Below are 13,435 nucleotides of genomic sequence, written 5' to 3'. Positions count from 1 at the left end.
CCAGAAGGGCACGTGATAAACGTCAGGTTTCGGAGCGTGGCAGGAGGTCAGACCTTTCTTTGGTCAAATTTTGGAACCTCCAAGGAAGCCAGTGTGAAATTCAGAAAGAGACCAGTTTCCCTGGAGAAGTGTGTTAGTGTCCTAACACATCCCTCTCCATGCTGCTGTGGGCTCCCTGTGGAAAGCCCATGTTGTGGTATTAACTGTGGTAGTTTGGGGGATTCACATCTGTTGCTGCTCTCCATCTTCACCAGGTGACCTGTAAATTCTGATTCACAAATGTGTGTGATTTATAGGTCGCTGTGGGCATCTCTGAAAGGGAAATGCCACACACACACACAAGGATCTGTGCAAATAAAACTGCCACTACACGCAGGCCGTCTCTGCAAAGATCCGTTTTAGATTGAGCTGAAACATCGCCTGGTGGAGGTGTCCGACTAATGCGATAATGACTCCGCTTCAGGAACGCGACCCGGTCGGTATGTCCTTGTTAGCTGGGGTTGGTATTGGCTGTGGCTGCCATGAAGGACCTGAGGTGTGGGCAGCAAGGAGGGTCTTGGGCTGGGTTTCGCCCGGCGCCAGGCTGGAGGTGATGGGCTGGCTGCGCTGGAGAGCTGATGGGGATACCCACAGGGGTGCAGGGAGATGCCCAACGCACCTGGGGACCGATGGCCAGAAGTCTTGGGGGCAGAGTGGAGCTGGGCAATACCCGTAACGGTGATGCTGAGTAGATCTGGGGCAGCGGAGGGTGCCGGGGGCACCCGGTAGACGGCACAGTATGGACACGTGGCTGAGGAAAGGGGATGCGCCACTCTTCTGCAATGAGCTCCTGTGCAAGTGCATCGCTGAGCACGTTGCTGGAAGGTCAGTCCGGAGATGCGCGTTTGCCGGCTGCCACCCGATGACTTGGGATGCTTTGGCCTCTGTGCTCCCGCCCTGGTCTGGGCTGAGCACCTTCCTGGGCTGCCGGGCAGTAGGAGTTTGAAGGCTGGGTCTGACTTTCTTCCTCAGCTGCTGCCGAGGGCAGGGCCCCACAGTGGGTCTCTGAAGAGCCATCTCTCCCTCCCTCAGACCAACCAGAGGCAAAAATAGGCTTTACTGCATTCCCTGCAGGAGATGCTGGATGCTGCCCAGGCCAGGCACTCGGGAATATTTTAGCGATGCCAGGACAGGCCAGTGGCCCTTTCTTCCTGCCCGGGCACGGCCACGCAGTTACCAGTCTCCAGGCTGTGGCTATAATGGAAGAATGCCTTGCCCACACTGGTTTTAATGGCGCGCTCCGAACTTAGCCCTTGAAGAAGGGAGCAGCTACTGTGGTTTCTGCGCAGGTCTGATCTGGGAAGAGATGCGGAGCGCAACGCTGGCATGCGGTTACTGCAGGGAGATCGTCTCAACAAGCTCCTCGCCTGCTTCACGGTCTCCAACGGTCCGCTCTCCTCCCGAGCTGCTCCCGGGCAGTGCAACGCTCCCAGCAAGGAGCCATCCTCCAGGAGCAAGGCGGGCTCAAACACGGGTGCCAAACACGGGTGGGCATCCCCGAGGTAACCGGTATGGCTGAGAGCCAGCACGTAGCAGTACCTCTGGGGGGGCTGGCTGGTGGATCTTCAGCTCTGGCTGAAGCAGCACGAGGCTGTGGGTGCCAGCGGTCCGGGATTCCCACCTTTCTTCCTCCACGCAGTCCCTGACGGGCTGCAGATACCGCCTGAACAGGGCGTACGGGACCCTGCAGCAGGTCGGGGCCGATCGTGCCGGGGTATGGCAGCGGGTGGACGCAGCCTTACCCCCCCGCAGCATCCCTCAGCACCAGCCTGCCCGCCGGGATGGAGTCAGCACCGGCTGGTGCCCCCGTGCACGCACCCGGCAGCTCAGTCGTTAGGGGATGGGAACTGAATTCGTTTAAGGGTCCCTCCTCTAGGTGGAAGAGATCAATTAAAAGAGAAGGGGTAAGGGCACAAAAGCAAGACCTCAGAAAGGAAGGCTGTAACTCTACTTTAAGAGAGGCGAAATAGAAAGGCACAGATAGATAGTGCGTAAAATGAGCTGTTCATTTTCTCCCATAATATCAGATAACTGCCTTCAGAGTGATAAACGGCTTTTATCTATCCTGTATCTGAGATAAGGTTTCCTTAAAAATTACCATAGTTATTGGAATCTTTTCTTGCAGAAGATACGTATTTGCTACAGCCTGAATTGTTCCTGACACTACCTGGCAATCCTGAGTAAGAGATTAGCTGAGGGCTTACTAAACTCTTAACCAAAGAACCAGGGTGGACCGCTACTCCATTTCTGTAATTTACATATACATCACCATTTTTTCTTCAGGGCAATAAATGATGGAAGATGTGCATCCCTTTAGAAATTTATCTTCTGAGAGAGAGAGAGCATATAATTTGTTTTCTAACCTCTATCTATTGGTTTCTTAAACAAATGATAATAAGCTAGTAGGCTAGTTAGTTACTCTAAGCCTAATCAGAAGGAAAAAAACCTGTGCAGTGCTACAGCCCATATGTTTATGCTTTATTAATAAATCAGGACTCTCGGCTGGGCTTTTGCCACCCCATTATTTGAAAAATGGGAGTTGAGCTATTCTGCGGTGTAGCAAGCGTGATCATTCCAACAAGCTAGATATTGGTTTAGGAAATCCTGGCACCCTCTTGCATTTTAATTAATCTCCTCATGGCCCTGCATCGTTAAACAACCTCCATACTTAATGTACAAGGGTTGCAGCAAGCATGGCTGTCACAGGGAAGGCATTTCCTACTCATTTTCAGAGGTCGTGGATCTCTCGAGTTGTGTATTACCTGGCTCAGGGGCAGCAATATGTAGCTTGGCCCCGAGGAAAGTGCTTTGCCCAACATCTTGGACATGGGGAATCCAACACATCTGCAACAGGTCCTCTTGATTTTGAGCGCTGCAGAGCTGAGGACACGGCGGGCCCCCGCAGCACCCTGCTCTGGGTGACTGCGAAGCCCTTTGCTCCCCGGTCCAGGCAGGATGTGCAGGAGCAGAAACAGAAGCTACGTTTACAGAATCACAGACTATCATCTCAAGTTGGAAGGGACCCAATAACGATCATCAAGTCCAACTCCCTGCTTCTCACAGGACTACCTAAAACGAAACCATATGACTAAGAGCGTTGTCCAGATGCTCCTTTAACAGGTCACCCTTCAGCCTTCTCTTCTCCAAGCTGAACAAGGTAAATGACCTCAGCTGCTCCTCGTAAGTCTTGCCCTTGAGACCTTGCACCATTGTCCTGGTTTCAGCTGGGATAGAGTTAATTGTCTTCCTAGTAGCTGGTACAGTGCTGTGTTTTTGAATTTGGTATGAGAAGAATGTTGATAACACACTGATGTTTTCAGTTGTTGCTACGCAGTTTTTAGACTAAAAGTCAAGGATTTTTCAGCTTCTCATGCTCAGCCAGCAAGAAGGCTGGAGGGGCACAAGGAGTTGGGAGGGGACACAGCCAGGACAGCTGACCCAAACTGGCCAAAGGGGTATTCCAGACCATGGGACGTCCTGCCCAGTATATAAACTGGGGGAGTTGGGGGTGGGGGGATCACCAACAGTGGTTGGTGAGGAATTGCAGTGTGCATCACTTGCATATTCTAATCCTTTTATTATTACCATTACCATTATTAGTTTCTTCTTTTCTGTTCTATTAAACTGTTCTTATCTTAACCCACAAGTTTTGCTTTTTTTTTTTTTTTTTTTTTTTTTTTTTGGAAACAACTCCCCCCCCCATCCCACTGGGCAGTGGGGGGAAGCGAGTGAGCAGCTGTGTGGTGCTTAGCTGCTGGCTGGGGTTAAACCACGACAACCATCTTGGTCACTCTCCTCAGACACACTCTAACAGTTTGATGTCCTTCTTACGCTGAGGCACCCAAAACTGCATGCAGTGCTCAAGGTGGGGCCGCACCAGTGCAGTGCAGAGTGGGACAATCGCCCCCCTCAACCAGCCAGCTGTGCTGTGCTTGAGGCACCCCAGGACACAGTTGGCCCTTTTGGCTGCCAGGGCTCGCTGTTGACTCATGTTCAACTTGCCATCAACCCAAACCCCCAGATCCCTTTCCGGGGGGGCTGCTCTCCAGCCTCTCATCCCCCAATTTGTACATATAACCAGGATTACCCCATCCCAGGTGGAGAATCTGGCACTTGCTCTTGTTAAATTATACCAGAAAAAAATGGTATCAGGAGGTATTCCCCAGCCTTGACACAAACGGGCAAAGATGGGCTGGCCAGGTCCATTTTCTAAACTCTTTCAGCTTCCCAAACAAGGTGACCGCATCCAAGCTGTCCTTGGCTTGGGCTGACTCCATGGCTGTGCCTAGGAATCATCTGGGAGAGTCCTAGATGGCCTCAGCCAAAATTGTACCAGGGATTTCATTAATTAAGCAGATATAGCCATTCCTGACTAGCACAGGCACAGCTGGGATCATCACCTGATCAGTAGTCCTCCTTCTTCCCTAAACGAGGCGTTTGATGTGCAGAAGCCCTTGTTAAGTCCCCTTAGAATTAAACTCCACTTCAGCAAATCCTAGTGTAACTAAAGAAGAAGATGGATTTCCTTCTAAAAGGAAAATAAAAATGGGGCAGCAGTAAATCAGAGACTCCATACAACCCAAGGCACTGTCAGCGTGACTGAAAGGCAGTAGATTGAAAACCAGCGTGCATTTGTTATAAAAGAAAGGGTTTGACATTTAGCCACAAGTTAAAATTTCAAATGTGATTAGGAAGACTGATACAAACCTGAACGCTGGCCTTCACCGAAGAGATTAAAATCCCCCCATTTCCACTAGCCCCTCACCACCCTCATCCTTCACAACTGAGGCAGGGAGGGTTTTTTTCTGCATCTTCCAAAGCAGCCCAAGGTCTGTGGCCAACACGGATGCTCCAACTGCAGCAGTTTCAAGCCCCACGAGGGGCTCTACAGGGGCCAGGGTCACCCAGCCTCCCGGCCTCTTTTGGGAGAAAGGGAGCTGAGCTCAAGGGCTGAAGTAGTTTCTGCTGGGGACACCAGTCCCTGCCCACCCTGGGGCAGCGGGAGCCCTCAGAGAGGTGGGAGAGGAGGATGCCCGGCTTGGGACGAAGCCTGGGGACGGTGAGGGGAATGGCTCAATCCACTGGTGAGGCGAAGCAGTGGCTCTGGGAGAGGGCTGACTTGCCTGCCTGGAAGGAAGAGCTCCTACACTTATTTTTCCTCACTTCTGGCTGCTTGCTGAGATCCTGTCCTGGGCATGCTGGGTCCAGTGCAGGGCCCTGGTCTGGGAAGGAGGTGATGAGAGAGCTGAGGCAGCGGAGAGGGTGAAAAAGGAAAGGAGGGTATGAAAGGAGAGAAGGAAATACCAGGATTGCAAAAGAAGGAACAACATGGGGACAGAGAAAGAGAGAGGCTTGTTAAAAACACAACACTGGGCTGAGGCACACCAAGGGGAGGAACACCGAGCCCTGCAGAAGTTGGAAACCAAAGGCAGTTACAAAGATTTTATATCAAAGACACAGAAGTGCTGTCATCTTGTATTTTAATGCAAAGTTTAATGTCAAAATTCTTTTAAAGAGAAGAAAAAACCCAACCTGCTACATATTTTTTAGCTCCCCTCATTCCTTGGCTCCTCAGAGCATGGCCAAGGCTGGCTTCTGGGAGAGCACTGCAGATAACCCACATGCCAGCCTGCAGAACCCCAGCACGGCCGCAGACCAGGGCACCAGCCCGCACCACCGCCTCCAACAGCATCGGTGCAGACCCGGGGTCTGGCCTCCTCGTGTCAGGGACAGACGGCCGCGCCGGCGAGGCGGTGAGGAGGTAGCAGCACAGCACTGGGAAAGGCACACAGCAAAACATCCAACTAAAGCCCGAAAGAAACAATCAAAAAAGACCAGGTTTCACTTTCAGTTCTTTTAAATAAGTATCTTGCTAGATGAAAAACCATTTCCTACAGCCATTGCAAGGGTAATTTAAAATGAGCTGTTCTTTGAGCAGATGAACCAGGGAAGCCCCGTCTTCTGTGGCTGAAGCCTCCGGAGGGTGAGCACTGGTGGCAGCTTTTCTGGCAGCTGAGTCTCTCTGTCCCACTGCCTCCTGTGTCAGAAGCGCTGAACTCGCCTCCGGCAGCCAGACTGCCTTAAAGAGCCAAAGTCAGAGCACTCAGGAGCTGCTCAACGAAGCAGGTAGGAATTTAGTTTGGTGGTGATTTCTGCCTCTGCCAAGGTCAGCTGAAATTTGTGAGTGGGTTCAAGAACATACTGTTCTTGCCTAAAATTTGCTCCATAGGAAACAAGGCCGAGGCAAAGAAGGTGCAAATCAAAGACGATTGCTTTACGGAGAAGTAACGTTTGACCCTTCCTGAGAAAGGCACCTCCTCATGAGCACTCTCCTGCCCAAGAGCCAGCACAGCTCAGCGAGCAGAGCTTCCCAGGACAGCCCCAGAAAGACGCCCTCCATGCTGGCATGCTCAGGCATGGGGCAGCCTGGGAAAGCCCTGCTGTTAGCCCCCCCAGAAAAACCTTTACAGAAACCTCTGTCCTCCAAGACAGTGTACCGCTGGCAAATACATTGCTACATAAATTTGCACCATGTATCTTCTCCTAGTGCCAGTTCTTTTGGCAATATATAAAAATAAAAGCCAGTCCATTTTGTTAGCAGTCACTGTGTGCATATTTAGCAACTTTAGCCAGTGACGCCAAAGTCCTCTTCAATAACGCTACAAGGCCAGATGGCTCGCAGTCACACATCATAAATTCTTTTCTGCTATTTCCATCTTGTATTTACCCAGCTCAGTGTGTAACAGCTACTGGCGTTGAAGGCTTCCTTTTTCAGAAACATCTGTGGTTTTGATAAGTCTTTGTAGGTATGGAAAAGCCTGAAGTCCTTCAGCTCCAGTTCTCGGAGCAGACTGTACCAGTACCGCACCACAGCGCTGTCATTGCCGCTGACCTCAAACCCAGGCCAGTGGATGTGCACCTCAAAGACCAGCTGTCCTATCTGCTCAACAACATCTTCCAGGATCAGGTTTTCCAAAATTTTCCACTCAGCGCTCTCCACGTCTGCCTTGAGGACATCAATCTGCAACAAAAACACCATTACTATGTGAAAATGAGAGGCTTTGCGATTATTGCCAGTAACATCTGAGGCCAGGCTTGTCCATTTTATAATATACATAATTGTTCTTATGTACAATTCCTTTCGTATTAAAAAAAAATAAAATTAAAAAAATCTCAGAGCATCCTGGGGCTAACATGGACAGTATGTGAAGTTTCATGCTTGCCTGTTCACAGCTCCTCTCCTCCTGCCTCTGACTCCTGGTCGAAAAAGCTTTGTACCCCGAGGTGTCCAATGTAGCTCATCCTACGACCAAAGCATGTTACTGTTCCTTCACAAATCTTGTGGTGGCATCAAAGCTATGGAAAAAAGAAACCCACCTAACTAAACAAAGACACTAAGGCATTACTGTTCCTTACTTCTCCATCACAAAATCCTTCAACAGAACGAAACACACCAGCAGTGATTACCTGCGCCACAGTAGAGCGGGGTCCTCGTGCGCCAGATGCTACACGCACCACACAAGTGCAAGAGAAGACCAAAGTGAAATGAATACTATGAGCAGCTCAGGTCACCAGCTACCCAGGGCCAAACTGCCGTCTGAAGCTTTTGCAGGCATCACTATGGATGCTGAGTGAGGAGAACCAAATCAAAAGAGAATTATGCAAAGAGTCTGAAGGGTTTTTAAGGGCAGCTCCTCCAAAGAAAAAGGGATAGCAGGAAAGAAGCAGTGAGGCTTTTTGAAGGGAAAAATACATCTAATAGAAAAGCACCCTGTTTTAGTTTTAGGCCATTATTTAATTTTGTAGGAAGATATTCAGCAATCCAACTTCTCACAGCCCAACACAACTGCGGGCTGACTTTGCCTAGAGATTAGCTGTGGGAGGGGAGTTGTATGCTTTAATAAAAAAAAGAGCATTTCATCACAGTTTCACACCTGGTAGAAAACAATGCCCGCAGTAGTGGTCACAAGCTGCAGAGCTCAAGGTCCTGTGTTTCCCAGAGCCAAACAGGGGAAACTCCCCTGCCATGAGAGCCAGCTTTACCCCTGTGCCGGTTCCACCTCAGCTGCTGCTTCTGCCCATCCGCTCATGCTCAAGATGAGCTTGAAGTAAAAAACTGAATACTTTATTTAGAGTCAAGAATAGTAAAAAAAACCAAAAAACCAACAAAAGAACCCAGATTCTCACTGGCAGCCTACCCTAACCATCGAGGTGGTGTCGGAAAAGGCACCTGTGCAGGTACAGGAAGGAAATTTGGGCAGGTGATGTAAAAGCATTGCCAAGGCAACTGCTTTCCTAAACCGCGCCACCCCAGGATGCCTCGCCGGCGTCAGGCCATGCCCTGTCTGTGCCGGTGATATAGAGAACGAACTGCTTATTGCTTAATGATCGTCTCTCTGTAACTTTACATACCAAGGACTGGTGTTTGTCAAGGATTAAGCCTGTCAGAGACTGGTACTTGGGAGTGATGAGCAAGAAGGAACCATGAGCGATCACAAAACTTAATTAAATGTTTGATGAATTTACGATCTTGTTGAGAAGGCACAGGTAGAGGCCTTGCTTGAATAGATAGGGCCGGAAAAGATAAGAACTCCTACCTTTGTTCTCGTCCTTGTAGAAAATTTAGCTTAAACTAGCCATATGGTTCTACACCACTAATGAAAACTTAGATAATAAGAGCACTAACAAGCACTGATGTATCAAAACATGTGAAGGACCATACTGCGCAGGATCACCTGAGGAGGGTCAAATAGTGGACAAGTGAGGAAGACTATGGAAGACCACCAGAGGACTCCTGAAGACCACCAAAGACCTTCAATGCGTCTGCGTAAAGGACATTTGCATATGCTAATAGTTTCCCGGAAAACTAATGAATATGTATAGCATTTCTCAGAAATCTAGTGAATATGTATGTAGAACATAGAATCATAGAATCATTTAGGTTGGAAAAGACCTTCAAGATCATCGAGTCCAACCATTAACCATGCCCACTAAACCCGACGGTGTGCACGACAGGTGGAGCGATCCCCCGTGCATCCAGTGCTGCTAATAAAGAATACCTACTTAATAGTTAATCAAACTATCGTGTTAGTTTCTTTGAATCATCGGCTGGGGCCCCGGCTTGCAGGGCAGGGGTTGTGCTGTGAGCACCTCTCCCGTACAACCAGAGCTCTGCTTCGCACGGGCCACAGTCAGAAACCAGGGGACCACGGCAAGGGGAGGCCACGTCTACCTTCCCGTGTTCTCTGGGTGGCCGACCGGAGGCACCAGGGTCTGACCTGCCGCGGTGCGGAGCGCTCACAACCACGTCAGCCCTCCTCAGGGGCTGTGCTCCAGCGCTACTGACGGGCACGGGATGGCAGGAATCGGTAGGTGTCAAACGCTTCCCGCTTCTGGTCTCCATCTGTAAAACGAGGGTATTAACCATTGAACGCCCTCTGCAGGGTGCAAGGGTTGTGCCCCTGAAGGGCTGCAAGACTTTTGTGGGACAAGCTGTAGAACAGCTGAAAACAAAACGCTGCATTTTCAGAGCAGGACTTGGAGAGTGGGACTTGAATGAGGTCCACAGTCACAGACCAAATAATAACAAGCCAAGCCGCTGCTTGTCTGCTCATTAAGGCGGCATTGTGCCTCCTCCGCGCTGAGGGAGGCAGGGGGCCACTGGAAAATGACCGAGGGATTATGGAATTAAAGCCCGTATTGTGGCACATCCACATGGGGAGCAGAGAGGAAGGTTGTACAGACAACCTTAGTTCTGGTATTTCCTAACTTGATTCTGCAACAAAGAGCCTGTCAGTCTGTCCGTCCATGGGTCAGTGAAACAGTTTAACATAGCACTCCCTTGGGTTCAAGGGGAGGCTGAATGTAAATGATGCTGCTCGTGACATTTCAGCTGAGAACTACTTCATGGTTGAGCTCACTTGTTTTCCTTTATACATTTAAAGAGGTTACTTATTTTTCAGGTACCAACTCACAGCTCTACCTGTAATGCAATTTCATAGGTACTTGATTCCACATGGGTGCAGTTGCCACAGGACCGTGCCGCAGGACTTCAGAAACCACAGATTTTTATCTTTGGGAGACTTCTGTGACTTTGAAAGGAGACAAATTATTCAAAACCTTTTTTTTTCAGGGGAGCAGGGGGGTCAAATGTTTCTAAGTATTTGCTTTTGTTTTCCCATGATCTTGCTTTATGGCACCAGTGGGACATCTTTTTCCCATGGTAATGTTTCCAGCCATCATCTAGGTTGGTCTGTTTTTCTCTTGTGACACTAACTGCTGCTCTGGCTGCTCAGCAGGCACTCTGTACGCTCTGCACTGTATTTGCAAAATCGATCCAAAAGGTGGCTGTCAACCAATGCTTCAGTAGGATAAAATGAGTTACCACAATAACTGCTTAAACACATACCGAAATGACCAGGAAACAAACACAAGGGTAGTGGGGATGTGCTGCATACACAAACCAGAGGCTCTTTGTCGCCTTCAGTGCCCCGCACTGCTGAGACCTGGAGGGATGAAGGTACCTGCCTCTACCCACCAACTTTTGTGACTGCCTTGCAGGCAAGGCATCCATCTCAGCCCAGTCTCCATTTTATGCCATGGATAGGGTAAAATAAATAGCAGAACAGCTTTGTGTCAGAGTATCTGAGTGAATAACAAGCACCCTGCTAACACCGAACACAAGTTTTGTGATGATTAGACCGCTCAGGAGATATTTACCATCAGTGATAAGCAGCGCACTACTGATAAGAAATGCACTACCACCTTTCAGATGCCTTGATTCAAAGTGCCAGTGAAAGGATTAGTGGACAAATCTATAAATTCAGAGCTCTAATTCACCTGGGAGCGCAGCTGGAATCTGGTGCTGGGAGTAAATCCTGGAGGGCAAAGATCTACAGCACCTGAAGGTAAAGGCTAGCAGTCGATTGCCCACCAGTTTCAACTACTCACAGACTAAGGCTGGTTCCTCTTATCTTCCACTAATCCTCTTGTCTTCCACAAACTAACTAGATTATCAGAGAAAAGTAAAAAATGTGGATTTTTAAATGTTTTCTCAGTTTAGCTCCCTTGAAAAAGCACTGCAGCATTGTACCAGTTACACTTGGAGGAAAAAAGCCTTTCCTCATGTACAACCAAGCATATAAAACAGCTGAAAAAGAATGTGTTTTAGTTAGTGAAGGTTCACACGTACTGCATAAAGGCTCATTTCTTCTTTTTAGGGTAATGACTTGTTACAACTGTGCATCATTTCCTAAATCAGAGATCAGAGCTCTGTTTGCCTTGATCATTTTTGAAATACCAAGGTTAACGGGAGTTTCAGGCTCTGTGCTGCCCCGTGGGCACCATTTAAAGCTCCCCATGGAGAAGAGTCAATTGAGAGTGAGTAGCTGGAGGAAGCAATTTAGCTGCATTACTTCCAGCACGAACTCAGCATGTGAAAGCGGCAGCCAGGAAAGGCAAAAACAGCAAATGCGATACAGGTCAGGTAAGGAGGATCCCTCCGTTTCTGCGGGAGCAGCTCTGTGGCATAAGCTGGGAGCAGGGAGAGGTGAGCTGGTTACAGCTCTCAAGCAGAGGAGCGGAGCTCAGATCCACGCCGGTCTCCTGAACCACAGGATTTGAGGCTGTGAGAAATAACCCTATGCTCCGGCTCCCTGATAGCACGTTACCTTTTTGACATCAGCTGTACAGCAAGACGAACTCTAGAAAATGCTGTTTAATTCATATTTTGATAGCACACGACTTTGCAGGTAAAAAACAGGTTCTTGAGTGAGGTTTTTTTAAACATAGCTTCCCTCTTTTCCTATCTGCAACCTTCCAGCATGATACTTCCCTCACTTTCTTTCCTTTCAAAATGCATCCACAGCCCCTCCTCGCCAGCAGGCCATGGCATGGATGTTAAGTCCCTTTCACTCCCTTTTATTCCGAGCTGAGGCTGTAATTGATGGCAGACAGGATGCCACGTAGCCTAATAGCAAATTACGCTCCCAGCAGCTTGCGACTGCCTCTCGCCATGCTCCCCGTGATCGGTGGGAGGGGGAAACCATCCCGTCTCTCTCCGAGCCATCTGGCAGGGAGACTGGGACTGCTGTGGGCACAGTCTGAGCAACACGGATACTGAAATCAGGAGAAAAGTCAATCGCTACTGGTCAGTGATGTACAGCTCCAAACAGCAGCACTTCTTCAAATTACCTCCCTTCCTTCCTACTCACTTTTACACCCCCCTCTGTGATGGTCCGTATGGCCAACTTCAAAATGACTCTGGGACAAATGTGTCACTTGATATTATTCATTCCCAACGTGACAGATCGGGCACATCTTCAGGTATCTGCTTAAGGCATCAAAGCCACAAAGCCAGTTTGTGCAGTTGGGTGCTTACATGGTCTTTGGTCTTTTTTTACAGTAAAGGGCAACTGTCCAGTTGAAGTCACTCATACAATATACACATCACCAAAACAGAAAACCGGCAGCGAGTGCAGATGAGCTTTGTTCCTCAGCTCTCACCACTGATCGTCCTCAGCCTTGTGAGTGCCAGTGAAGTCTTTTTTTTTCTCCCCGTTTCAGTGATGTGCTTCCATGAAAGCATTACACAGCAGGAACAGGATATTAAGTCATTTTATGTTTACCACTTAAGCTGGAGAAAATGTTTCAAAATCATATTAAGAAAACTTATTTAACTTTCTCTGACGGCCAACTTCCAGTATAGCAACAGCTTGCCAGAAGCAGTAATGGCCCCAGACAGACAAACGTACCCATCTGGAAAGCCCATCCAGTGCACACAGGAGGCATCAACCTCAGCTGAGTGCTCAGGAGCACTACCAGCACTTTGCCCATGCTGTCCCATGGGGGACTGCTCCCGGCAAGGACCCATGCAGGCACCCCAAGTGACTCCCTCCCACAGCCACAGAGCCCACGCGTGAGGGTGACCTGGCACTTTTATTCCCAACTTCTTCCCTTGGTCTCTGATGCCGAGATGTTTCCCACATACTCTCTCTATCTGGAAGCAATTTTTCTGTGAAGACTCATTACAGAAAAAGAGACACACCCCCCCCCGCTTCTGTCCAGCCCAGTTAAGTGATGCCACTTACTCCAGTAGACAGGCAGAGAAGAGGCCTTTTAGCTGGCAGGAGGTTTTTTTCAATGCACCTTTACCAGAGGACAAAATAATCTCCGGACAAACAACTCCCACCTGACTTAGATCATCAGCATTGCCTGAAATCCTTTCTCCCTGGCTGCATTTGGTCAGGAGGCTGCAGGGTTTCACCTGCGGTCTTCCTGCCATCACAAACATCTTTCTTCGCCACAGGATTAATTCTTGGCATCTTCCTATCTTATCTCATGCTGGGCACCGGACCAGCCAGAGATGGCAGCTCACTAGTTAATCATCTTCTGGTCA

The 13,435-nt window shown here is 49.1% G+C and overlaps 1 protein-coding gene across 1 annotated transcript in view; it reads right to left on the bottom strand.

Annotated features, from left to right (window-relative positions):
• Positions 1-5,502: 5,502 nt before the first annotated feature.
• Positions 5,503-13,435, bottom strand: part of METTL24 (methyltransferase like 24) — a 49,666-nt gene continuing 41,733 nt past the window's right edge. Inside the window, exon 5 of the mRNA XM_069805090.1 lies at positions 5,503-7,060. Coding sequence (XP_069661191.1) covers positions 6,746-7,060 — 315 coding nt within the window. The 3' untranslated portion in view covers positions 5,503-6,745. The remainder of the gene's footprint in view (positions 7,061-13,435) is intronic.

Source organism: Haliaeetus albicilla, chromosome 17 (genome assembly GCF_947461875.1).
Source record: "Haliaeetus albicilla chromosome 17, bHalAlb1.1, whole genome shotgun sequence".
NCBI lineage: Eukaryota > Metazoa > Chordata > Aves > Accipitriformes > Accipitridae > Haliaeetus > Haliaeetus albicilla.
The sequence above is the reverse complement of the archived record's forward strand: the minus strand, read 5'-3'. Positions and strand labels throughout refer to the sequence as shown.